General features: G+C 39.9%; 6 protein-coding genes across 6 annotated transcripts; 3 read left to right on the forward strand and 3 right to left on the reverse strand.

Moving 5' to 3' along the window:
- Positions 1-798: 798 nt before the first annotated feature.
- CTRU02_203328 (ferric reductase transmembrane component 4) lies at positions 799-3,107 on the forward strand (the record flags this gene model as incomplete). Its single annotated transcript, XM_070204187.1, has 2 exons — positions 799-1,340; positions 1,445-3,107. 2 exons carry the CDS (start codon positions 799-801, stop codon positions 3,105-3,107), a joined length of 2,205 nt encoding a protein of 734 aa, XP_070061950.1.
- A 993-nt stretch (positions 3,108-4,100) lies between these two features.
- Positions 4,101-4,532, reverse strand: CTRU02_203329 (uncharacterized protein; the record flags this gene model as incomplete). The annotated part of the gene is made up of 1 exon (XM_070204188.1): positions 4,101-4,532. The coding sequence occupies one exon, from the start codon at positions 4,530-4,532 to the stop codon at positions 4,101-4,103; it is 432 nt and encodes a 143-aa protein (XP_070061951.1).
- Positions 4,533-8,878: 4,346 nt separating this feature from the next.
- Positions 8,879-10,378, reverse strand: CTRU02_203330 (transposase; the record flags this gene model as incomplete). Its single annotated transcript, XM_070204189.1, has 2 exons — positions 8,879-9,767; positions 9,816-10,378. 2 exons carry the CDS (start codon positions 10,376-10,378, stop codon positions 8,879-8,881), a joined length of 1,452 nt encoding a protein of 483 aa, XP_070061952.1.
- Positions 10,379-13,018: 2,640 nt separating this feature from the next.
- On the forward strand, positions 13,019-13,129 carry CTRU02_203331 (uncharacterized protein; the record flags this gene model as incomplete). The annotated part of the gene is made up of 1 exon (XM_070204190.1): positions 13,019-13,129. One exon carries the CDS (start codon positions 13,019-13,021, stop codon positions 13,127-13,129), a length of 111 nt encoding a protein of 36 aa, XP_070061953.1.
- A 212-nt stretch (positions 13,130-13,341) lies between these two features.
- Positions 13,342-16,281, forward strand: CTRU02_203332 (uncharacterized protein; the record flags this gene model as incomplete). Its single annotated transcript, XM_070204191.1, has 3 exons — positions 13,342-13,776; positions 13,897-13,997; positions 14,067-16,281. The coding sequence occupies 3 exons, from the start codon at positions 13,342-13,344 to the stop codon at positions 16,279-16,281; spliced, it is 2,751 nt and encodes a 916-aa protein (XP_070061954.1).
- Positions 16,282-16,410: 129 nt separating this feature from the next.
- Positions 16,411-17,294, reverse strand: CTRU02_203333 (uncharacterized protein; the record flags this gene model as incomplete). Its single annotated transcript, XM_070204192.1, has 3 exons — positions 16,411-16,659; positions 16,708-16,911; positions 17,289-17,294. 3 exons carry the CDS (start codon positions 17,292-17,294, stop codon positions 16,411-16,413), a joined length of 459 nt encoding a protein of 152 aa, XP_070061955.1.
- Between the last annotated feature and the right edge of the window lie 10,051 nt (positions 17,295-27,345).

The following is a 27,345-nucleotide window of genomic DNA, read 5'->3' on the forward strand; positions in this document are numbered from 1 at the left end:
GGGGAAAATCACGTCGAAATACCATAATTCACCATCGGGTACTTTTGCGCCACAACAGGTCTTATCTACATTGCCATGTGCTTACGCTACCAAACCAGCAGATTGGCATACTAACGTGTGTGTCTTCATTGGAAGACGGAAGCACATGTGAGCACAACCGCATATGAGGTTGCAGATACTATATGCTTAATATATTACCTTTTACCTAAAATGTGGGGAACATAGCGAAAGTTGTTCACGCCAGGTCGGGCGCCACAGCTTCAACCATATGAAGACCACCATCATGCATGCTCAGTTTTTACCCGGAACAGTTTGGCGGAATTCCACTCTGTATGCAACTAGATATAAGAAAGAAATGGATTTGTTTAGTTGCTTGGCACGGCAGGTTCAGCCAGTCATGGTTGAGGTGAAGGGAATGTCGAGCAAGAACGTGCTCAAATGCGCGCAGACCCCCCCGGCACTATGCACCGCATACTTGCGGGCTTCTTACCACAGAGCCAGGGGTCTTCAACAGCACTTTAATCAAATGGTACTTGTCCTTTGACGGAAAATGTGGTGTGAAACTTACGTTTGGGTGGTTCTAGACTAGGAAGTGGTTTGCAACAGCGTTGGTGCTCACTCATATCGTGCTCAGAATTGCTCGAAAAGGTAAATAGTAATAAGAATGTAAAACTTTTGCCTTCATCTATATTGAAGCGCCCTTTCCAATGAATTCTTTCCCTCCCTAATTCTATCTTTCTACTGCTGTCTTTTGTACTTGCATTACTAATTGAACGATTTGCCTGTACCATCGCAGACATGATATTCTCAGCCCTGCGAGGCGGCGCGTTGGTCGCAGTCGCCCTTGCTGCGCTTCCCGCAGCCGCACAGTCCTCCGGAAGGCCAGGTCATGGGCTTGTAGGGATGCCCATCACCATGTATAAGCCCGAATGCGCCTTTGCCTGCCGGTCGTCTCTCCCACGCTCGTCGATCCCCTGCGATATCCACCTACATGGCCACCACAGCAGCACCGTGTCTGCCGAGTGTCTGGCGGAAAGCGAAAGTTTCCTACTCTCTGCGGCGTGGTGCTTCAAGACCCGGTGTGCTGTTGAGAATGTGCCGACGTCCAGATTGGAGCTTTTCTGGGAGGAGGACCTCGTCGGCAGAGAGCTGAACCAGCCGATGCCCAAATGGACGTATCAGGAATCTCTTGCAAAAGTCACGGATAATCCACCCACGACCATCCTCGGGGAAGACGAGTCTTTCAACAGAACCGTACTTGTTGATGAGGAGAACTATATTGCCAACTGGAACGGCAACACTGCGTTCGAGAGGGTTGAGATCAAGCATCAAAAGTACTCGTAAGTACCTTATTATACCTAGTCTTTCAAGAACTCTCCGTTGTCGTCTTTGGCAACTCCCAACTGCCTAAGTCGAGAAGAAACTTTCAATAACAAAACTCAAGACTCGTGATTCTTTCAACGGGAGTAGGTATCCCAATCGCATTCTCACTACTTCGATTCGTCCCCTTCCCATCGTCTCTGGTGAGCAAGTTCTACGCGTACTTCGTCGATCCTCCCGCCTTCTCGAAATACCATGCCGTGCCTGTCCTCGGACTGGGGATGATCCCCACCAGAGGCCAGGCATTCTTCATCTTCTACATCATCGCCGTCAACGTCATATTCGCCGGGGTCGGCTACAGATCCCTACAGCCAAACTCGTGGTACGTTATGGGGCAGTATGAAGAGATCTTCAACTACGTCGCCAACAGGACCGGCATGCTCAGCTTCGCCAACCTGCCCCTCGTCTTCCTCTACGCGGGCCGCAACAACGTCCTCCTCTGGCTGACGAACTGGTCGCACTCGACTTTCCTCCTTCTCCATCGGTGGATCGCCTTCATCTGCATGCTGCAGGCTGTCATCCACTCGGCCATGTGGCTTCACATCCACTCTGCGTGGCACCAGGACCACGCCGAAGTCTCCGCGATCCCGTACTGGTACTGGGGTATCATTGGCACGCTGGCGCTCGTCCTTTTGGTGCCCTTTTCGCTGTTGCCCATTCGGCAGAGGGTTTACGAGTTTTTCCACGCCGCCCACATCGTGCTCGCTATCCTCGCCCTCGTCGGTTGCTGGTACCACATCATCTACAGGTACAAACGCCAATGGGGGTACGAGAACTGGGTCATCATGGCGGCCGTCATTTGGGGGTTTGAATGGGTCATCCGAGGTGCCAGGGTCTTCCGCAGAGGTGTCAAGACGGCTTTCGTCACAAAGATTGACGACGATTACGTCCGTGTCGATGTTCCCGGCGTCGACTGCCGCGGTCACGCCTACGCTTACTTCCCGACGTTGACATGGCGCGTCTGGGAAAGCCACCCTCTCTCCATTGCCGGAGTCGCTTACAGCGGAAGTGAGGATGCCCAAGAGGTGATTGCCACGCCTACGGACTCGTCCCCAGACAAGTCCGAGACTGAACCCGGAGTTACTGCGACAGCGGCTACCTCGTCTAGCTCCTCACTATCCAGCCCCGGTACCCGAGCAACAGGAGTGGCCTTTTTCGTCCGCATCGGCACAGGCACGACACGCCTGCTTGCCAACAAGCACTCTTCCCCTCGAGGCATCCCGATCCTTCTCGAAGCCTACAGTGGCGAATCGAGACTATACGAAGATGGTATCCATGGTACACCGAACATTGAGTTCCCCAACGTCGTCTACATCGCCGGCGGCGTGGGCATCACCGCAATCCTACCAAAACTCAGCTTGTCCCAGGCACTCTACAAGCCCTTGGGAAGCAAGAAGCTGTACTGGGGCGTGCGAAGCGGTGCTGTCGGCCTGGCCAATGCTGTTCAGCGCTTGGTTGTTTCGTCGGGAGGCGCAGACAAGCCTACGTCGATACGCGCCGAGGGAAGAAGTGAACTGCAGTGGGGCGACGTTGAAGTGAATGTCTCTGTTGGCGAGAGATTCGATCTCAGATCGATTTTGGAATCGGAGGTCAGGAGTAACTTGGGAGGTACCATGGTTGTAGTCTGCGGACCGGGTGGAATGGCGGATGAGGTTAGGATGGTTGTCAGCTCGCTAGGACGTCATGGGTCTTCTGTCAGACTAGTTGAGGAGACGTTCACATGGTGAGCAGCAGATTTCGACTTTAAATGAAGTCTTTGTCGAGCAATGAAGAACACGTCAGATTCGCGAAACGTATCGGGAAAATGGTGCTGTCGATCGCAAAAGATGTGAATCAAAGATGATGACCAGCGTGGTCACCACGAGGCAACGTGCATTCCACCAACCTGAGCTACAAGATTGATTTCAACCGGGTAATAACGACAATGCTTGAACACATAAGTCGCGGAATGCAATGATGAGAACACCATCTCGTTCTCTCTGGACCCCTGATTTGGAGATGAGACAGATTCAACCAAAGCAGAAAAGGAGGTGAGTCGGCCAAGACACCCTGATTCTGGCCCGGATGAGTCTTCTATCACACAAAATGGGCCAGTGGTGGCCTCGCTCTGAAAGTTAAGAACTGTTCCTTGGCTCCAAATCAGATAAACTTTTCATTCAGACTTGTTCTTCTTCTTTCTGCGAGCAACGGCAACTTCATTAATTCGCCGAAACCTTGATCGAGACGCGCCGTGGATCACCCGCATTGCCAAGCCGGCCGGATCCCTTCACTAAGAGCCCCTCCCGATCGCCACGCCACTAACGTAGGCTAACTAGACCGGCCAGACCATGCTCCCATATGCATTCCCCTCTCGCACTTCCTAGACCACTCCATATTCCCGTCCGAGCAGCCAGCCCATCACGGCTCCCCTCCGCCTCCGGGGGGGTTTGCCAGCCAGAATTGCCATGCCGTTCATCAGTCTGATATCGATGTCAACATGAATGCCAAAGTGCTACATTGCCAACCATCGTTTATTTTACCCCCCCGCTGGTGCAAAAGTTCCTCATTCCAGTTTCTTCTTGAACGCCAAAAAAAAAAAAAAACGCCTCGCCAGGAGTAGACATTAATCCCCCCCAGATGCCCGCAACCTTATCCAAGTTCATCCATTCCCCGAGGGTGATCATCGTCACATCTTTTCCCCTTCAGGGGCGGCCCACCCCCTTCGCTGCACAGACACAACCTCACGTTCTCGCCCTCTTCTTCCTCCTCCCGTCCCCTTCATCCTTTGCGCTGCCGCGTTTACTCGTCCCCTGAGCGCTCAGCGGAGACGCTATTGTTGTTGAGCCCTGCGTGCTGGACCCGGACTGCTGATATGACTGCTGCCGGTGATGAAGCTGATACTGAGCGTATTGGTGATACTGTTGATATTGTTGATACTGTTCTTGGTACTGCTGCTCGCCAAAGTCCATCCCGGCGACTCCCTCGTCTTCGCCGGCACAGGCATCGCACTCTTGATCGAATGCGTGCGTCTCGATGTCAACTCCGCGACGACACCCGCCAAACTCGTCGATGTTCTTGGCCTCGAGGCATGAGAGCTGCTGGGAGAGGTCGGCCCAAGTCAGGGATTCGTTGCAGCGGGTGCAGGTTCCCGCGAAGAGCACGAGGCGGCACATGGCCCTTGGTCTTTGGCAGCTGGGATTTCCTCTCGGGGTATGAAATACGAGTGATTTCCTTATGAAGTCGAGTAACACGACACCTTTGGAAGTTGTTGAATAGATAGTATAGTAAGAGAGGAAGATGCCGACTGGTATATCAAGGGATATTATCAACACTTCAACGGCCCAACGATCTAATCGTTAGCTCTCGACAAGGGGAAGAAGAAAAAAAATATGAAGACTAAAGGCGGAAAAATTGAAGAATTCAAGAATTTGGGGGCGAAAGAGATTCAAAAGATGCCCTAAAGACAAAGCTTTTTTGCTTATGATCGACACGGGGGGACGAGGTCCTAGCACAACATTTTTGGGGATACGGGAGAGGGGAGCCAAGGGGGGGTGTTTGGATAGGATGGGATCGCGCGCGATTAGCCTCGGAGGCAAAAATATAGAAGAAAAAAGAAAAAACAGACACGAAGAAGCAAGCTTTCGTATAAACCAAAAAATAAAATAAAAAGGTAAGATTGGAAGGGGAGGGGAAAAAAAGACCCTCAGAGGGGTGTACCAGGCCAAACATGCATATGCACATGTCCCATCATCAACCGTCTCGCAGTAAACGTCCACACGGCGTGCCGGCACATTTGCTGGAGCAAAAAAAGCAGATGGGCAACCTTTTTTTTCCCTGCCCATCTGTACAAGGGGGACATTTGAGATCCTGTGCCTTTACACACTAAAAATGCCAGAATCGTCTTTCGGATGTGGAGGGGGTGAGGGGAAGTGAACACTTGGATGTGAGACCTGCCAAAATGTGTGTGTGCTCTCCGAGCTTCGAGACTCGCTTCTTCCAAGACATCTACAGCCCAGATTGAGGTACATTACCCGAAGCCCTATTGGCATTCTGATCCTGTGAGGATAGACGCCTTACAACCCTACCTCTCTCTTGAGCTGAATTAACTGCTGAGATGAGTGTTTATCTGCTAGCGGAAAGGACGGGCTCTTTCTCTCCTCTCCAACGGCGCTGAGACATGGTGTCACGAACGGCCATCGAAGCGTTTACCCAGTTCGTCAAGGGTTGGTTGTTGGTTGCTCTGGGCTTTCTCCACCGTACTGATCCGGTCAAGAGAAGTATGATTCCGGAGTGTTCTCCGGGTCTGAGTGTCCTCAACAGAAGCGAGTAGACTTCGTGAAGAAAACTACCACAAAGCGATGTGTGTGTTGTGGAGGTACAAAACTACATGTAGCGTGAGCTTAAAGATCGGACAAGCCACTAAAGAGCGAGCGAGGGAGGGAAGAAGAGGTGGCTGCCAGCGGGAGGAGCATGGGTCATGCAGCGAGCAATGCACCCAAGCTTTCCTGGCAGCTTGCACACTCACTTGTTTGCTCCGTTGTGGTTGAAGCTCCCCATGTGAAATGGCGGCGGCACCACAACACCCACCTCATTTTCCCCTCATCTTTCTTCCCCTCCTGGCATCTTCCGCTCATGTGCCGGGTGGCATACTGCATATTTTATAGATATTGATTATATATATATATGTGGGCGAGAACCGGCACAGAACGCTCAGAATGGGAAAAGTGGTGTTGTTGGTGGAAGAACTAACTGACTAGCTAGAGGGCTGTGGAGGCTGGCTAAGACCAGTGGTGGCGGCCGTCAGCCCACGTGACGGGCCGGCGAGGCCTGCCACCCACACCCCCTCTCAGACTCCTCAGCGAAAAAGAATAATAGGAAAATACAGGAAAAGTCCTAATTCCTCCAAATCCGAGGAGTTCTCAACTATTAGAAAACTTAGTTAATTACCGGTTAGACCTAGCTAATAGGAGGCTGTAAAATCCTCCGAATCCCGAAGTCTTAATATTAATAGTCTTATAGTCTCTAAACCCCCTTCTTAATCTAATCCTTCTGCTATGCTTAATAAACAAACGAATTCCTTATATTTAACTATAACTAGTAGCTTCGTAAGTCTATCGGTAGCTATATTAGCGCTTTTAATAAGCTAAAGTTTGATACTTTTCGTAATATAAACCTCTTATATAATTTATTTATATCGAATGTCGATATAATAGGTTCGTACTTTATTAAATAGGTTTATAACGTTATTATAGCTATTAATATTATTAGTAAATATAATAGTAAGTATAGTAATAAGTTTACTAAGTAGTTAGGAGAGATAACGTCTAATCTATTTTATAGTAATTACTATAGGTATAAGATTGATAAATTCAGCCTTTATAATAAGGAATTAATAGGGACGTATTACGAATTAATAGGGACGTATTATCCTTAGGGACGTATTACATTCTAAGGTTATAATTAGCTTAAAATTTTATTATTAGTATATCCGAATTCTGCTATTATCTAATAAAGTATCTTTTTTATCTTCTTAGCCTATCCTTTTATAACTACGAAAGCGTATTAAATATATTTAATTTATTCTCCTTTATAACGTTAAGATGTCTACCTTTATAAGTTAATCAAGGCCTTAATCGCGTCGCCGACCTAGCAGCTTTAGTATATATAATTAATTACCTTCTCCTAAGCGCTAACGCTATACTATCTTAGTTAGTAATAATACTATTATTAGTTAATTTTATAAGGCTAGCGATTATAAAGGTTAACCTAACCTAATCTCTAAGATTTTATTTAAATAATTATAATAAGATTCCGATATAAGCTATAACCCTTAAGGAGATAAATTATATCTTCTATATTCCTTTTTAAAGAGGATAATATATATATAGTATATAATTTTACTTAAACGTTAACTAAAAGAAAGCTAATTAGTATTATAACTTAAAAATTAACCTTTATAACCTACTTTAGATTAATCTTTTACTATTCTAAGCCTTATTTAAGAGGTTGTTAGGATAAACCGACGTCTTACGCGTGCTCTCTTCTAACAATGTGAACGCGTTCGTCGATATCGTAAGGCTTAAGGCTACTTACCATACCCTTTAGACATATCCTTAATTAGCAAGTCTCTTCCTCCTCTACCTTATTTACCTCCCCGACAAAGCCTAGAAGTAATAGCGATACTATCTTCTCTAAGTACTTTATTCCTTACTATAAGCGAAAGGTTGAAATCACCTACCTTTGAAACTATTCTAAACCTACTAATCCCTAGCGAACTAGAAGTAATAATTAAAACCCTCCTCGACCGAGTTAATAAATTTATAAAAGAGCATAGATTTAGGATTGCAAAGTATAATAGATGCTATTATAAAGAACGTATAATTCGCTATATACTTCGTTACGATTGATTTAGGCTACTAAAGCGAGGTAGAGGTATTAGCATCCGAGCTTGCGTATCTTAGAAGTATAATTACTAATAGCAAATTATTACTAAAGTAATAGAGGAGGGGAAATAGCTTTTACGTTAATATTCTAACCTAATATATAGCTAGCATAATCATATCCCTAGCTTAGTATTATGTTGGAACGGTAGGTAGGAATCTCGTAGATAGTACGATATCCTTATAACAGGGTATTAGAGTAAGGGAACTTGTACTTATGAAGTAGGACTTTAATAGTAAAGAATGTATAGGCTTATATTGAAGCTGAGTTGGTTGAGGAACTAATAGCTAGCTAAGGGAGAGAATTAGGCTAGTTATATAGTAGTATAACGTCGCCTATAATAGCTAATATAGGAAGCTATAAGCTAGGTTTAGTATACGTAAGTATATACGTCAACTAGCTTATAAAGCAGCTTATAAATCAGACTAGAATCTTCTTTAACTAAATAGACTTTTAGATAAGGTTAAAGAGAGTATTCCATAGGGATCTGAATGTCATATGTTTAAACTAGCAAGCAGCCATTCTTAGCTAGTTACTTTTGTAAGTCCTACTAAGTCTTAGATAAGACTAAATAGGATAAATAAGTAAAATAGAAGTATAATATATACTTATACTTCTAACACATATGCTACTAGCGGCTTAGTAGTAACTAGGTAGTTGCTAGGCTAAGGCGCGGCGAGGTCGAGAGGATTTTGCTAGTTAACTTATTACTTCCTTAATAATCGTAAAAAAGGAATTAAGGTCTTAGTAATTAGTTTTTATTATTTCTATAGAAGTAACGAATTCGTTATTATTTAATTTGTTAGTAATACTATTACGAGGTATAATAATAGTCTTTAATAGACTTTCTAGTAGTAGAGATATAAGATATATATTAATAAGTATTATCGCTTTCTTAATAATAGTTTTATCTAGCTTAGGATTACTAGTTATAGGTTTTTTACTTTTAATAAGCTTTTAATAGATAGTATAACGTACATGATAAGCGAGTGAGACAGACAAGCGAGTGAGACAGTAAACCAGACCTTCGCGACAATAATATCGAAATCTATAACAAGAAATCTTAGATTGATTAATACTACTCGGATTCCTGTTCTTCGGATGTTTCCTCAATAAATTGACATGTTCTCGCGTTGTGGCCTGTATTCCCGCATACGCCACACCGACGATGAGTCGTCTCAGACCTCACTTTGCGACCACTACTCCGTCGCGTTTCCTCTTGTAGTTGCGTGTCTGCCTCTCTTTGCGACTGTATATCCTCTCCAGTAGATATAGTAAGACTTCCTCCTTTCTGTAGACGTGTTTTCTTAGCCCTTCGACGCCGACTTAATATTGCATTCTCCTCTCGAAGGATTTGAACCTCTGACTCTAGTAATGCTACCCGATGCCCTAGTCCTTCTGTCCCTCTGGCTAGCTTACTCACAGCACTATAAATTGATGCTGGAGAGCTGCTTCGGTGGCGTGAGATTCGACTCTTAATAAAAGTAGACTGTGATCTTGCTTCGCTTGGGTTGCTCGGCGTCCTAGAGATCCAAGGGTCTGGTGTCTGAGGGACCCCCTCCTCAGGCGTTGGCGTTCGGAACTTTACATCCAGCTTTGAGAGAACACTTTCTGCATTCAAAGGGACAAGTCCAGCTCCTTGGAAACCTCCCTGGATATTTTTCCTCGTAAAAGACTGCTTAAAAGCTTCGTAAAATGCTGCAAAGAAATCTTCCTTCGAGATATGGGTTGTGCCTCGCCGCATCTTATTCTCAATTTGCCGACCGTAGGCATTCTTTAACAGCTGAAAACAACCAACATCTAAGGGTTGAAGTAGATGAGACGAGTGAGCCGGCATGCACAGTGTAATAATGTTGTTTTCTTGACAAAAGAGCTCGAAGGCTGCGGAGTGGTGACTTTCATGACCATCAACAACGAGGAGGCGATATTTCCCAGACGTACGTGGTTTTGTATAAATGTCGAAGTATCTGATCCAGTCAATACCTCTCTCGTTTGTTGTCTATCCATTTTCAGACGTTGCAATAGCCCAATCGCCCGGAAGAGAGGTTTCTGTATACCAGCTTGAGAGGTGATACTGGCCTGCAACGATGATGTATGGCGGGATGCTCTCCCCTTGGGAATTAATAGCCTGGATAACTGTAACCCATTCCCTATTGCCAGGCTGTGTCATCTTCGTATTTGAACGCCTTTCAGCACTTGTAACAACCATTCCAGAAGCAATAACGCCTATCATAAAGCCGGTCTCATCAAAGTTGTAGATATCAGCATCAGCAATACTATACTTCGCAATTGTATTCTTCACAAGCGAAAACCAGCCACGAATCACCTCTGGATCTTCGCATTGAGCTCTCTTATAGTCATACTTGCGAAAGAAACGCGTCCTAAGCTGTGGTTGTCGCTTGACGAAATTAGAAGCCCAGCGCTTCCCAACTGGAGGCGCGTCACGCTCTGCGAGAAGTCGATTGGCCATTTCTTCCACACCACTCAGCCGGGGAGGAAATGATCGCGCATCTAGGTCGAGAATATACTCAACTATTGTCTTCTCTTCTAAATCTGATAAATTCCGTGAATTAGGCATGCTGTCGCGTCGTGAGACTATTCCCTTTAGTCGCCGGCTTAATGTTGCGTGACTGACTGTATAGAGTGCACCTGCGGCCCGAGCACTAAGTTTTGGGTCATTTCTCATTGCTTGAAGGGCAATTTGTAACCTTCTTTCAATACTAGCTGATTCCATGATTTATTGTAGAGGAAAAGGTGCCGGTCGCGTCAAGGTGCGACGGTCGCGGTTTACTGTCTCACTCGCTTGTCTGTCTCACTCGCTTATCATGTACGTTACTAGATAATAATATCTAGTTTAATAAATATAGTATTATATTTGTTGGAATAACGATAATCACATGACCGTACGACAAGGCTGTCACAGGCAAAGGGGTGTATAGGTGGCATGACTAGCACCTGTAACACCTAAATGTCTGAGGAAGGGATCATGGTTTATTACCTGTCATGCACGACTCGTGTCTAGGTATGGACAGAGATATATCTGTTCGTACGGAAGGCAACATCTAGTTAGGAAAGGTAATCACGGAAAATAGAATCTTTGGTTCACCCTACATTTATGACAGTACGATCGTACAGAGAGCCCATTCAACACTGATCAGTGATTGCTTGGCAGTCACGAGTGATTGCATCGTGCGATCACAGATTAGCAAGAGTGAAGAGACAAGATCGAGGTTTTACGGCCGGGCTACCGGGTAGTCTCGTACGCAAGTACGAGGCGAGAAATTCGAAAGAATACCTAAGGGGTCACGCTAGGAAATCTCTTGTGCTAAGAGCCTTAGCCTAGTTGTTGTCGCTGCGGTGAGTCGTAACCGGACAACTAGCCTGAGAAGACGGTTTGTTATAATATCGTACGAGACAGATTCTTGTTGTCGCTGCGGTGAGTCGTAACCGGACAAGAATCCTATCGTGCAATACTTTAGCAAATAGTGTGCGCAACGGCACATTTCAACAACCATCCAACTAGATACCGTACGATACGAAACGGTTGCCAACATGACGACATCAGGAGAACCTGATATCGTACAGCAAGACCTCCTCCAGGAGGAGGAAAATGACTATGAGGTCACGTACGAAGACATGAGTGCAAAGAGTACTATTCCTATTAGTATATGGAAGAAGTCTACAGATCCGAAATACTGGGGAGACTTAGTCGATATCGAAACAGGACCTTCGGAGAAACAATTAACAACATACGTCGGCTACGTAATGATGGAAATCATACACCTAGACCCTCCACAGGAAGTACTTACTACGAAATTGTACGAGGACTTCCATCAATGGTCGCCATACCAATGGGACTTAGTTAACCGGACGTACAAAACCGAGTTCGCACGACTACTTAAACTAAAAGGCTTTCAACTACCTAAATCAAGGACGGTTTCAGAACAATTAGTCGATATAGTCTCAGACATAGCAAAAGGATTCGATTCTACGGACGACCGGGATAATTCCCAGACAAGAACATCAAGCCGTACGAACATTATTACACGCACACCGGTCCGAACCCCAGAGACAACTACACGTCAGACTTTAGCTGAACCAGCGATAGAGTCAATCGAACCTTCGTACGATACCGAACGAGCAAGCAGGAAGTCAAATACTCGAGATCAATCAAGCACACAGAATCTACCCCCAGGGGCAAGATATACCCAGGAGATCGAGAGCTTCCCACAGATACAGGATCGTACAACAAGTATCTATACAGCAAACAGTATTTACGATCTTCCACCACGACGCATAGTCCAGAATGGACCGTGCGAACCAAGCACGATTGCGGTCTTTCAGAAGGGATGGAAGAAAGAGAGGAACTATACTGGCAAACCGTACGATATCCTGTATGACAAGGCCAAGATTTTCATCAGCTTCTGCAGACGATTGCGAATAACAGAGGACCAATACCATGCCGTGTTTCCAGACATCTTAGCCGATCGTGCGGAGGAATTCTACCTCCACCATATCGGGCCAACAAAGAGGTGGGACGAGATTTACAAGATGCTAGATGCACATTTCAATACAGACATCAACCACAATCTCTACTATACAGATTGGACAACATTATCTTTCGTACGAGTTAAACGTGAGGAACCAGACAAGAAACCGATCGAGGTCCTCGAAGCATTATTTGATAAGTTATCTCTCGTACAACGAGCACTAGGTACAGGATTCCAAGGAGAAATTATGCTTCGCACGCAAGTTATCCAGGCATGCCGAGGCGTACCAGAGCTAGAGAACGCCCTCAGTAATCACAAGTCTGACCAGACATGTGAGGAGCTATTCTCTAACTTACGAGCCTCGCTACAAGTTGCAATCGATAGGAAGACAATATCGTACGACATTAACTTTGTCGATAGGCGGTATAATTCCAACCAGAGAAGCAGACATAAGCAACAACCCTACCGAAGACCTCAAGGACAGACGTACGAAAGACAAGACCAAGGGAACATATCCCAAGGAAAACCTACCCGTACGAACACAAGCAAAAGATGCTTCATCTGTAAGAAGACAGGCTGTTGGTCGACAAACCATTCTGATGAGGAACGCAAATATGCAAGAGACCAATACCTACAAGCATGTTATACACTCCACCAGGAGCCGTACGATGATTTTACAGCATATCTACAAGAAGTAGAGGGAGATAACCCTGTTGAAAATATTTCTGATGGTGACGATGATGATACTGGAGACGAGGAGGTTTCAATTTTCCTTACTTCAGCAGCATTCTTCCACCGTACGACAGGGGAAGACATTTTCTCAGCTCCAAAGACAGTAGAAGCAACTCAATTCGTACTACAAGACCCATATACATCAGTTTACCAAGGGGAACTTTGGGACACAGGTGCAGCGAAAGTTTCTACAGTCGGCAAGTCACAGGTCATAGCATACCTCAGGGAAAACCCACAAGCAAAAGTATCCTGGAAACCAGGGTCGGTCTACGTACGATTCGGAGACGGACGCTTAAACACATCAATCGGGACTATCATCATGGAGAATCCAATCGGACGAGTGAAGTACCATATCTTCGAGTCAGCTACGCCATTCTTATTCTCTTTAAAAGATGCAGATAGACTAAAGGCATACTTCAACAACATTGCGAATGTTATCGTACGACGAGATGGGAAACATATTCCAGTCGTACGCAAATGGGGCCATGCTTTTTTCAATCTCAGCAAAAGAGAGTCAAGTATTTTCTTTACGGAGGTACAACTAAGGCGTTTACATAGACGATTTGGACATCCTCGTACGGAACGACTATACCAACTTCTGAAAAACGCTGGACACGACGATATTAGCCAGTCGATTTTAGAAAAGGTCCAGAAGTTCTGTCACAACTGCCAGTCGCACGATCCAGCTCCAAGGAGATTTAAGTTCTCCCTTAAGGACGAGAGCTATTTCAATTACGAAATCGTGGTAGATGTCGTACGACTGAAGGACAAAAATGCCTTACATGTGATCGATACGGAAACAAGCTTTCAAGGAGCAACATTCCTAAAATCCCTTTCCGCACGAGACACATGGAATGCGTTAACCAAATGTTGGATTAACACCTATGTCGGTCCACCAGACCATATCGTACACGATCCGGGGACAAACTTCGCATCTACTGAATTCCGCAAACATGCCGAAATTATGGGTATTACGTGCGATGAGATGCCAGTAGAAGCACACTGGGCAGTCGGCAAAGTCGAGAGAGCTCACGCTCCCTTAAGGCGAGCGTACGATATCCTTCATACCGAACTCAGTCATAATACAGACGATGAGACAATCCTACAGATGGCTATCAAAGCGTTAAACGATACAGCTGGACCGTACGGAATCGTACCAACACTTCTGGTATTCGGTACTTATCCACGTATTAACAAGGATTCACCACCATCACCAGAAATCGTACAACGGGCAGAAGCCGCCCAGAAGGCAAGGAAGTTACTTCAAGGCATCCGCGCAGAGGTTGAGATCAACCGTGCGATCAATACAAGGAACGGTCCTAATATTCAACAAGTCTTATCCCTCCCTATCCAGAGCGAAGTCATGGTATGGAGAGAAAACAAGGGATGGACCGGACCGTACGAAGTACAGGGGATTGAGGGACATAATGTAACTGTGAACATGATAAACGGACCTACACAGTTTCGGGCGACACACGTCAAACCATACTATAGGGACGATACACAACCCCAGGAAGAGTCTGAACCAGACGTCGCACGGCAAATCCCTCAACCACAACCAAGGAAAAGAGGACGGCCAAAGAAGGGTCAAAGAAGGGCCGTACGACAATCCCCAAGACATTTTCTCACTCAGAAAGAGAAAGACAACTACGAGTTAGCAGTAAAACTCCGACTTGACAACATAATCACAACACCAGGATTACCGTACGAAGAGTCGGATAGGATTGAGATCGACGCGTTAATCAACCAGGGAGTCTTTACCTTTATTCGGTACGACCCAGACAAACACTCCAACATACGGATCTTTCGTACACGAATGGTTAGAGAAATCAAAAACAAAACCACGAAGCCGTACGAAAAGTCAAGACTAGTAATCCAAGGATATGGTGACCAGGAAAAGGAGGAAATCCTTACACAGGCACCAACGATCCAGAGGATGAGTCAGAGACTACTCCTCGCCCTTGGACCTACCCTCGTACGAGACTTCAAGTGTCAAGGAGAACTCAGGGATATTACGCAGGCATATACCCAATCGGACGATCCATTAAAAAGAACAATTATCGCACGACTTCCCAGGGAACTCGAGGGTAAATACCCAGAAAGAACACTCCTACATATCGTGAAGCCGCTCTACGGATTAGCAGAATCAGGTCTTTACTGGTATAAGACGTACGCTACACACCACAAGGAGGACCTTGGAATGATAGAGTCAACGTACGACCCATGCCTCCTTTATACTACGACAGGAGCAGACGACTTTGGTATCACGGCAATGCAAACAGACGATACAATGAGTTTCGCAACAGCAAGTTTCTCCGTACGGGAAGAGGAACAATTGGAGAAGAAGGGCCTTCGTGCGAAGCCGAAAACAATCCTATCACATAACCAAGAAGTAGATTTCAATGGCGGCAGGATTCAGTCGTACGAAGACTACTTTACTTTCTTACAGAAAGGACAAGTTAAGCAGCTCAATACTATAGAGATAGATGCACTTGATGCACGACAACAGTACGTTTCGCAGCGGGCAAGGGGCGCATACCTTGCTTCAATATGCCAGCCAGAGGCATCGTACGATTTAGCAGTCGCAGCTCAGATCAAAGAACCAAGTAAAGAGGACATTGAAGCTCTGAACGTACGACTTCAATGGCAAATAGACAACCCTGATCGAGGTCTTAAATATATTCCACTCGACTTCGTACGAACAAAGATGTATATCTTCATAGACGGATCATTTGCAAATAATACAGACCTTTCATCACAGCTTGGATTTGTTATCGTACTTGCAGAGGAAACAGCTCGTACGACGACAGACTTTGAGATCAATAGAAATATTATCCACTGGAGCTCAACGAAATGCAAACGAGTGACTCGAAGCGTACTAGCTAGCGAACTATACGGAATGACTACAGGCTTTGACAGTGGCATATCGTTAAGCAGTACCTTGAACCGGATTCTTCGTACGCTCAACCTCCCAGGAATTCCAGTCGTGATTTGTACAGACTCAAGATCTCTGTATGAATGCCTCGTACGACTAGGAACTACTGATGAGAAAAGACTTATAATCGATATCATGAGCCTGAGGGAGTCGTACGAGAAGAAAGAAATCTCAGAAGTGAGATGGATCGATGGCAAAGACAATCCAGCAGATGCTTTCACAAAGAAGTCATCAAATTCAGCGCTCGAGCAGTTAATTACGACAAGCAAGCTCAGGATAAGAATCGAAGCGTACGTGGATAGACTTGGGGGAAAAGACGAATGACAATCAACTCGTGCGATTTTACTATCGTACGAAAACCCCAATACCAAGATCCACCACCAGATGTTAGTCTATGAGAGCCGGACCCTTGAGATCATAGATAACCACCGTACGAATGAACCAATCCCCCAATTACTCCTTCTCAATCAGCTGCGGGTTGTGAGAAGAGCCAAGGAAGCTGCCAGAGGTGCCGACACCACGACCAAGCTTGCGACCAGGCGTACGGTCGGGCTGGCGAGCGCCACGGGCGTACGGCTTCCGATAGTTAGAGCGACGGGGAGACTCATCATCATCATCGTTGTCGGAATGGTTGCTACCACCAGACGAATCGGACGAACCATCCTCCTGACCACGGTGAGAGCAACGAGCGCCGTGCGACTGCTAGACGCATTCCGCACACGAGCCATCAGAGAGGGTCCTGAGACGAACACACTCCCGGAATCGAGGAGAGCCAGAGGTCGCACACTTGCTGGCGCAAGCAGGCATCGTACGACCTCGAGACTGAATGATGATCGCGATGAAGTAACTAGAGCGTCGTATGATAGAGGCGACGAACTCTTGAACGCTCATGTTGCCAGTCATACGCACTTCAATGTCGTGCGACGGCAGGGCAAGAGCATTACGTTCATCGTTCTAGACCATGGTTAGAAAACATAAAAGGAAAAAAAAAAAAAAAGCGTTGAATGAGAATGATTGTTCAACGTACGAAGAGAAGAGAGAAGAAGTGGTGTACGAAGAGGAGAAAAGGTAAGTAAGAGGAAAAGAAGAAAAGACACGTTTTTATCATTTCAATACGGAAAGTTCTGCCTAAGTAGGCAGGAAAAAAAAACAAGAAAAAGTGAGGTGAAGCAATAGAGGAAGGCACGTAGGACACGCGACTTACTCAACCGACAAGAGAGGAAGGCGTACGAGACGACTTCCTACATTCACCCTTACGACACATATTAATCAAGTAAAGCTATTACGAACTGGAATAGCGCAACCTAATTGGACAAAGGATAGGCACGTACGGTCATAAAAAGAAAAGTTGTGAGTGTTGGAATAACGATAATCACATGACCGTACGACAAGGCTGTCACAGGCAAAGGGGTGTATAGGTGGCATGACTAGCACCTGTAACACCTAAATGTCTGAGGAAGGGATCATGGTTTATTACCTGTCATGCACGACTCGTGTCTAGGTATGGACAGAGATATATCTGTTCGTACGGAAGGCAACATCTAGTTAGGAAAGGTAATCACGGAAAATAGAATCTTTGGTTCACCCTACATTTATGACAGTACGATCGTACAGAGAGCCCATTCAACAATATTTAATTTTATTAATATTAGGTATGCTAGTAGTTAGAGGTAATACTATCTTATATAGTTCCTTACGAAATCGAATATCTCTATAATAAATAACCTCCTTTCGATTAGGCAAGTAAATATAGTAAATATAGCTACGAAGAAAACTATAACCAATAAGGAATCCCTTAATTGCTTATAGTTCTATCTTAGCAAAGCATATAAAGCGTCGAAGGCTTTTCTTATATACGTAGGCAGTATAGCTAAACGTTTAGAAATGTTTAATATAGGGGGCCTTACGTTTAGTAGCTAAGTTTAGTTTTCTTACTATGATCTCGTAAAGGCTTAAGTTACTTTTAAAAAGTATAAGTAAGAAGTTAAGAATCTAAGTTACTAAATCGATATTATAATCCTATAGTTCCTTTAGAAGGGATATATTAATTAGCTATATCTAGGCGCCTTTGACGATAATACGACTAGCATGCTTAATAATACTATTTATAAAAAGCATATAAGTAATAGTCGTATTATAGTAAGTACCTTCGAAGTAAGGGTTATTAAAAACCTTAATTAGCTTAGGAGTATTATTAGAAACCTAAACCTTAGGCTTAAGGCTAGTAAGACTATAGAATTTAGTATCCTATTTCTTAATAGCTACTAAGATAGTAGCAAACTTATAGTTAAGTAGAAAAACAACTTAGTAATAACTATTATACTTATCTATAAGGTATAAAACCTAACGGTTCCCTTTTATTAATAAAGGAAGAATACTAACGAGATTAAAGTAAATTTTATTACTAATACTTATAAGTAGAAGTAGGTAGTCTTAACTAATCCGTTTAGTAGATTTGCTAAGATAGCAAGACTTATAAAAGAAAGTATTAATTTCTAACGTTATAAACCGAATACTAACACGGCGGCAAGCCTTTATAATACGTAATAAGTAGGTATAAACTAGCTAGCAGTATATTAGTTTAAAAGACGGTCGCTAGGTAGCCTAGAAGGCTATAAGGCTAATAGCAATATCTTAAGGCATATAATTTCTAATATTATAAGTCTTAATAACGTAAACGTTAGAAACCTAATAAACTTTAGTAAGGAAAGTATGCTATATTACGTATATAAGGCTTAAGGTCTGCTAATTATATTCTACGTAATTATAACGAAGTTTCCTAAGGCTAAGTAAGTTAGCTAGGCTAGAAAGGTTATACTTAACGTTATAAAGTATCTAATCGTAAATAACGTTAGGGTTAGTAAGGTCTAGGGTTTAGAAGAAGATAGTACCTATGCTAAGTAACTAGACTAAGGTACTAGAGGTAGAAGTAAAAGGTATTAAATCGCTTTTTTTAGTATACTTAACAAAATATTATAAGTTATTAAAGGTTAAAATAGTATAACTAAAATCGAGAACGATATCGTCTCAGGTAATAAGGTTATCGTAAGTAGTAGTAAAAACTACTAGGCTAGCGATAGAGGTAAGGGTAGACTAACCTAAGATAGTAGGTAACGCTTTGATAATAGTCTAGTAAGTATTATTAATAGAAGTAAGCTAATCCTAGTAATAGCGATCGCTATATTATTATAGCTAGCTAGTAATAGTAAGGTTTCTACTAATAAAAGTTAAGGCTACGATACTAATAATAGGTCTTACGTCGTATATAGGTATATCGTATTAGTAGATCGAGGGTTAGGGTAAGGTAATTAGTCTTATACTAAGTAACAAGGTATAGTAATATTATAAACTATAAGCTAAGCTGAAAGTTATTAAGGATAAATTATAAGTTAATTACTAAAAAACTATCTAAAAGCCTTTAAATAGGTACTTAAGTCTTAGTCTATATATAAGTCTTAAAGTAAGTATTCTAGGTAGCTTTAGTAAGCGCTTACTTTACTTATCGTAAGCGCTTACTTATCTTAGCGTAAGCGCTTACTAATTCCTTATTAATACTTACCTTCTTATTATTACGTAACCTATATAATAGTTCTTCTATTCCGGTAGTAACTTATTATTTCCTATATATCCTATATATATCTAGTAGTATAGCTATTAGCCTAAGTAGGTTTATTAACCTTCTATTAAGCATAACGAACAAATCGTAATATTAAGTCTCTTTTAAAAAGTCTTATCCTTAAAGCCTATAAGTAGGTATATTAGTCCTAGGTTAAGGATCCTTAATTATACTTCTTTTAATAATGCTAATACTATATCAAGTCGTATTAAAAAATCGAAGTCCTTTCTTAGCTAAGGTACTTCTACTCTTCGTCGTCTTAGTTAATTATTTAAGATTACTTAGTTTAGTTTTAAGGTTATAGCTTATACGTTTTATTAATTAAAAGGGTTACGATATAAGATATTTAAGCGTTATAAGAAGTATAGTAAGTATACTCGTCGTAATCGTTTTTATAATACTATTAGTATCGCTATCTATACTTATAAGTCTTCCTTCTTACTTATATTATATATTTTACTAAATCCCCTTAGTAAATTGCTTACTAGACAAGTCTAGTCGTCTTAAGCGTAAAGAGATAGCTAAGGAGGAGGTATTTAAAATAAAAGTTACTACTTTATATAAAGCGTAGGCGGAAATAAATAAGTCGTTAGCTTGTCTTGAAAGGTTATATAGTAAGAAACGAATAGTATTTAAAAAAGGTTAGTTAGTAACGGATAAACTTCCTACGAAGGTAGTCTAGGCTCCTAACTTTCTAAGTCTAAAGTCTTCTATAGTAATAGGTTTATAAGTAGATATTTATATAGACTTAATTAACTAGGATATAGTATTATAAAGTAATAATTTTATAGCTTAGGTTATTATTAGCTTTTTATTTTTTTAACTATTTTAGTTGCTAAGCGTCGTTCTCGCCGTCTTAGTACTTCGTATCTTTTTAATAGTTATATATTGCCTTAGCCTATATATTTTTCTTCTTCTTAATATTTATATAGTTTTTCTAAAGCATTTTTTAAGTATTTTGCTAGTTTTTATAAATTATCTTTATATCTATAGCCTTTCTATTTAACAAAGTATTTTAGTTAATAGTCTTTTATTATATAATAGTTTAGAACTTTCTCGACTTTATACTTAGTATCGTTAGCGTCTACTTCGATATAATTGCTTATATATAAACCTTTTAATACTAGTTTAAGAAGTAAGATATAGAAAACTAAGTAATATTTTATAATTTCTAATAGTTTTAACTTATAGTTAACTTTAGAAATTCTCTTAGTAATTTCGAAAGGTCTTAGTTTCTTAAAGTCGAGTTTGTTACTAGGTTGTTTCGTTTTAATATTACGTTTAAGGAGGTAGGTACTATCTCCTTCCTTAAAAGATAATCCCTTTATCTTTAAATAGTCTATATATTTTTTTATTTGTTATTATACGAATTCTAAGTCTTTTAGTAGGTTTTCTTAGATTTTCTTAAGTTTTTTAATATCTATAATAGCTTTTATCGCTACCGAACCTTATTAAGGTTCTTTATATATAGTAAGGTTAAATCTATAGTTAAGAAAGAAAAGTAATTCCTAAATACTTTCTCTTATTATGCTATTATATACAAATTATGCTATAGATAGTAACTTAACCTAATTATCTTATTTATAGTTAATATAGTATCTAAGATATATTTCTAAAATCTAATTAATTCTTTCTATTTATCTATTAGTCTATAGATAGAAAATAGTATTAAGTTTATACTTCGTTCTTAGTTACGAAATTAAGGATCTTTAAAACTTAGATATAAAGATAAATCTTCTATTAGATACGATTTCCTATAGTAGTCTATATTAGCTAACGATAATTCTAAGTAAGGTACGAAATAAGTATATTTAGTAAGTCGATCTATTATAACTAGTATGCTATCGTATTTTACCTTAGTAAGTAGTTCTTTTAATAATAATAGCTTGACTATAAAGTCTAGTAAAATCAAGTATTATAGTATAAAAGGTATCGGTAGTAGTTATAATTCTCTATATAGTTTATATCTACTAAGCTTGCTTTTAATATAGACTTTATAATCCTTAATTACTTCAGCTATATCCTTATAAGTAACTTATTTATTATAATATTATCTAATTCTCTTCTAAGTTTTAATAATACCTTAATAGCTATATATAGGTATAATATAGATTTCTATAATCTAGTCGTAAGTTATTCTTCTAGTTATACTAATCCTAACTTTTTCGCTAATTATTAAAAGTTTCTATACTAGCATAAGTCTTCTATCGTATTCTTTAAAGATAACCTAAGTTTCTTCTAAGACCGGGGTTATAAGGTCTAGTCGTTAGCTAAAAGCATTAGCTTTACCGTTTTCTAATCCTTTACGATAGATAATTTTAAAATTAAATTTTAATAAGAATTCTAACTATCGTATTTATTACTTATTAAGTTTTTTAAATATTATAAAATATATTAAGTTCTTATAGTCGGTATAGACCTTAACTTAATACTTAGTTTTTAAAAGTTACGATCTTTATTCCTTAAATACTTTGATAATTACTATAAGTTCTTTATTATAAATTTAGTAATTAAGCTTTAGTCTTAAAAGTTTCCGAAAGTAAAAGGCATATAGGTATAGAATACCGTCTTTATCTCGTTACCTAAGTTATCCTCCCGTAGCAGAATCCGAAGCATCGGTTTCCAACTCGAAAGGTTTCTCAGGGTTTAAGATTATAATAACGGGTTCTAAGCTAACATAGTCTTTTACCTTCTAGAATACTTCTTATTATTTTCCTAACTATTCTTATAAAACGTTTTTCTATATAAGCTTAGTAAGGGGTAATATCGTCTTAAAATAGTTTTTAAGGAATCTTCGGTAGAAGTTAACAAATCTTAAGAACGCTAGGATATCTTTAAGGTTTTCTAGCATAAGCTAATCCCTAATAGCTTTAACCTTATTTACTAATATCTTGATTTATCTGGGTATAATAGTAAATCCTAAGAACTCGACTTCTTATCTATAGAAAAGGCTTTTATCTAGTTTTATAAGTAGTTTAGCTACTTCTAATATTTTAAAGATCTAATAGATATATTATTTATATTCTTTAAATATCTTTAAGAATATAAGTATATCGTTAAGGTAAACGATAACTATCTTATCTAGGTATTCCCTAAGTATATAGTTAATTATAGTTTAGAAAGTAGTAAGTACGTTAGTAAGTCCGAACGGTATAACGAAAGTTTTAAATTATCCTTGCCTTATCTTAAAAGCTGCTTTCTATTCGTCTCTTTTAGCTATTCGGATAAGATTATAAGCTTTTTTAAAGTCTAAGGTAGTAAACTATTAAGCGTTATAAAGTAAGTCTCGTAGTTCCGAGATCAAAAGTAATAAGTAATAGTTTTTAATAATAATATCGTTTAATTTCTTATAATCTATATATAGTCGTTTCTTACTATTTTTCTTTAGTATAAAGAGTATTAAGTATCTAGCTAGTAATATCGAAGGTTAGATAAATCCTTTAGCTAGGTTTTTATCTAGCTATTCGTTGAAAGCGTCTATTTCTTCTTAGTTAAGAAGGTAGATTTTACTAAAGGTAGGTTTATAACCTTCCTTAAGTTCGATTTTATAGTCGTATCTACTATATTCTAATAGTTTAGTCTTAAGCTTTAATATAAAAAGCTTACTATATATCTTATATTTAATAGGTATCTTCGATAGTAAGTCTTTTATAACTTTGTTAATAGCTATCGTAGCTAGCGTTTTAGTATATATATCTTTTGTTTTAAAGAATAAGCTTAGTCTAGTTCTTTATACTATTAGTAATCCGCGTAAAGGCTTTTATAAGCGCTATTTAAAGGCTAGATTATTATATATAATTAAGCCTTTTCCTTAGTCTATCTAGAAGTTATTCTTTCTTAGCTATAAGATTCTAAAGATAACTTTATATCGTCTTATCTTAATAATATTAAGTATAATATATTCCTAATAGTTATAGTAAATTAAAAGGAGTAGCGCGGTCTCCGAATTAATAATACTTCCGCTATACTTAACTCTTTTCCCTTCTACCGTATTTAAAAGGTAAAGGTTTTATTTCTTATCTTATAGTATTTCTCTTTTTTATTTATTCGTAAAGATATAAAGTTTCCTTAGGCTTCCGAGTCGATTAAAGCCTCCGTAGTATAACCTCCTAGGTTTACTATAATCTTAAGATATATATCGTTTACTATAGTTATATATAGGGACTTTCCTTAAAGCCTATCTTTTATCTTTCTAAGAATAGCTTTACTCGTTTTTTAACGATTTCTTTCCTTTACGTTTGTGTTTTTATAAGATAGTAAGGTCGGGTATTTCTTTAGATAGTCTACTAAGTTATTATAATAGTCTTTATATTCTAGATTTATCTTCGTAATATACTTTATAAATATCCTAAGTATATTCTTCCTACGATATTATCCTATTATATTAGCATCTTATTAAGTACTTATAATTAATTATAAAGATAGTAATATATTCCTTTTTCTTATATCTTACTAAATCCTATATAGGTAATTTGACTTTAGTATAGACTTATATAATAAGCTTAATACCTTATCTATATAAGTAGAATTTATATTTATATTTATTAATAACGTATAGCTTATAGCTATTAATAATATATTATCTTTAAAATAAGTTATTATTACGATAGTTAGAATACGGAGTCGTATAGTACTTCTAGCTATACGCCTGCTAGGCTGAAAGGCCTAAGCCTCCTAGACCTACGTAACAGGCTAAGGGGGAATATCCCTACCTTCTAGTTAACAACACTACTTTCAACTATTATAAACTATCGATTAGAACTAATTTATTATTATTTATTATTAACGAACGGAATTCCGTTTCACCCCCTATAAAACCTATACTAATCAGTAGTAAACCTTATAGTTACTATTAATTTAGTTAACTTTATAATTACTACTCTGCTACGGATAAACCGTAGATTAGCAAGGTTAATACTAGAAGAGACGACTTCTTAAACTAGATACCTAAGCCTAGGTAAAAGTAAGGATTTTGTATTAATAAGAGAAGAAGCGAGAGTAACTAGGATCTACGGAAACTAGTAGAAGAAAGCTTCTTTTCCTCGAATCTACTAGCAATCCGATTATTTGAGTAACCTAGGGATTACTATGCTTACCCTAGGCAGGATAAGGTTAATCGTAGCTAATTATCGCTAGCAAAAGCGTTCTATTACGCGTTTTTGATTACTAGAAGAAGAGACCTACCGAATCGATAGTCTTCTAACCTCTTTACGCTATAAAGGCGAAGATTTACAAATCCTATAAAGGATAATAACTTCCTTAACTATAACTATCCCCCACGCGCGGTGCTAATCACGAAGCGCTTGCTAATTTCTTAATAAATCCCCAGACGAGGTACTAACCGCAAGGCGCCTATTATAAAAGACCTCCCTACTAGAAGAAAAATATGCTAAAAAGCAAGCAGAGACTACTAGTAGTAATCCGCCTATATAGCTATATATATACGCCTCCGAGGCTACGGCTTAGGAGAAATATACGTAGTTATAAGCATTATAAGGCTAACTATCTACTAGATTCTAAACTTCTTAATAGTAAGAAGCAAAGCCTAAAGCGAAAAAGAAAGATTTATAAAAGAATCTACGGTAGAACTCTCTCCTTACTAATTCGAAACCTATATATACCTTTATACCCCTCGAGAATATTAGCGAGAACGGCGCCGACGGAAACAAACAATAAACCGACGAAAATCCCCGATTTTATAATTCTTTCCCCTTAGAATCGTAATATCCCGAATCGTCTTTTAACTCCTACTTCTAAGCCTATATCTTATACTAATTATAGCTAACGCTATTAAGGATTAGAATTTAAGATTCTAAATAGAAGTAATTCTTTTATACTATTAGAATAAAGCGAAATTCATAAGAAGGATTGCTTATAAGTAGCGTTACTATTAAAAGCTAATCAATAGTCCCTATCCTATAGAGAATCGAAAGTATAATCGATCTAGCAGTATAAAGCAACTAGGCAATCGACCTTATAAATGCTAGCCTATAGCAACTAGGTTCCTATATAGGTTTCCTACTTAAGACTTATAAGAAGAGGAATCTTATAAGCCTTAAGCTATAGAACGAAGTTTCTCCCGATTTCGCCGACTAGTTAGAAGAAGACTTTTAGAACGTACCTCTAATCCTACGATTCTTTAAAGACTATTTAATTAGTAATAGCGTCTACGTCGAAATAGATAGTAAGAAAATCTCGAAAAACGTAGCATTAGCCTTTAAAAAGGAAAAATTCTACTACTAATCACCCTAAGAACTCGAACAAAGCGTTAAGAGATATCGCAACCTAAAGGCTCTGATAAAAGACCCCGAATTCTACGAAGAGATTACGAAACCGGCAATAATAGCTAACAGTATAAGAGGAAGAGTCAAACCAACCCTATAGCCACCTCCTCTACAAGAATAACAACAGTAGCAACTACTATACCGACCGCTATATCCTACGGTCTCTCCGTTAACAGACTTCCAACTATATAAATCAACAAACCGTATCGGAAAGCAATTAACAGAATTCGCAAAACTATACCCCGACGATATAAAATATAGTAGCGATATATACGATATACTCGAAAAGAAGATGCTAGTATTCGTAGATCACTATAGAATGCTAGGAATTTATACCTCCTAATATAACAAGGCACTTCCCCTAATACTAAAAGGAATAGCTAAAACCTACTTCTATGCCTCGATTAAAGTAATCAACCTATAGCCTAACTTCGAAACCATAATTAACTAATTAAAATCATACTTCGAGACTAGGAAAAAGCAATAAGCGTACGTTACGTAGTAGAATATAACTACTCTTCCCTAAATCATTCGCAATAACCCTAGAAAAACTAAATCGGAGTATTTTAACATACTATATAACAAATTAAGCAAGATTTAGCCCGGTTTACTATAACAAGATTATAACGACCGATCCCTCTATACCTAACTTCTATACGCTTATAAAGATATTCTAAAGTATATAATAGCGTTATTTATACCGGCTAAGACGTATGAAAGACTTTACAGCTAATTAATTTCGTCGATCGAGATAGCTACTTATCTTAACTAATAACAATTTAACATAGTAGCTAACCTACTAGAGTAATACTAGACTGATAGAACTTTTAATAATCGAAGGCGTTATTTACGATATAGTCGTTTATTACGAAGTCGATTATTACGAGGAAGAATCCGTAATAAACCCCTATTACTACTAACGCCTAAGAAGTACTACGTATATAGAAAACCTAACTACTAGTTAACTAAACATACTATAGAAGAGAGACGAAAAGCGTACGAGAAGTTTAAAACTACTTAATATGCCTAGGATACGTTACTTCTAGCATATAGCTAATTTCTCGTCTAATACGAGGGTTTCGATAGGTTAGACTTATAACCTACCGCCGAAGACCCCTAGCAATACTACTACGTAACCGAACAAACTAGTAAAAGTAACGAAGAGGAAGAGACTAGTAGCGATAGTCAATTCTAAGTTACCGCTTATTTAACTATAATAGTAATTAATAGCAACAGGATCGCTACGATCCTAGCAGACTAGTTAACCCGCTATACTATTACAAAAGAAAACCTTTTCCGTAACTAACTAGAACCGAAAAAGCTACCTTCGTAATTTATACTCGAGGGATGCTACTCTGCTTAGAACTTCTAAGGGATCATGCCCGACTCGGGCGTAGCAGGATTCTTAACCGCTAGCTACCTATAATTCATAGCCTTATAATAAATTTACGAAGGAATTACGTTAAATACTAAGGCGGCTAGCGGCGT

The sequence above is a fragment of the Colletotrichum truncatum genome (genome assembly GCF_014235925.2).
Source record: "Colletotrichum truncatum strain CMES1059 chromosome Unknown Contig_0002, whole genome shotgun sequence".
NCBI lineage: Eukaryota > Fungi > Ascomycota > Sordariomycetes > Glomerellales > Glomerellaceae > Colletotrichum > Colletotrichum truncatum.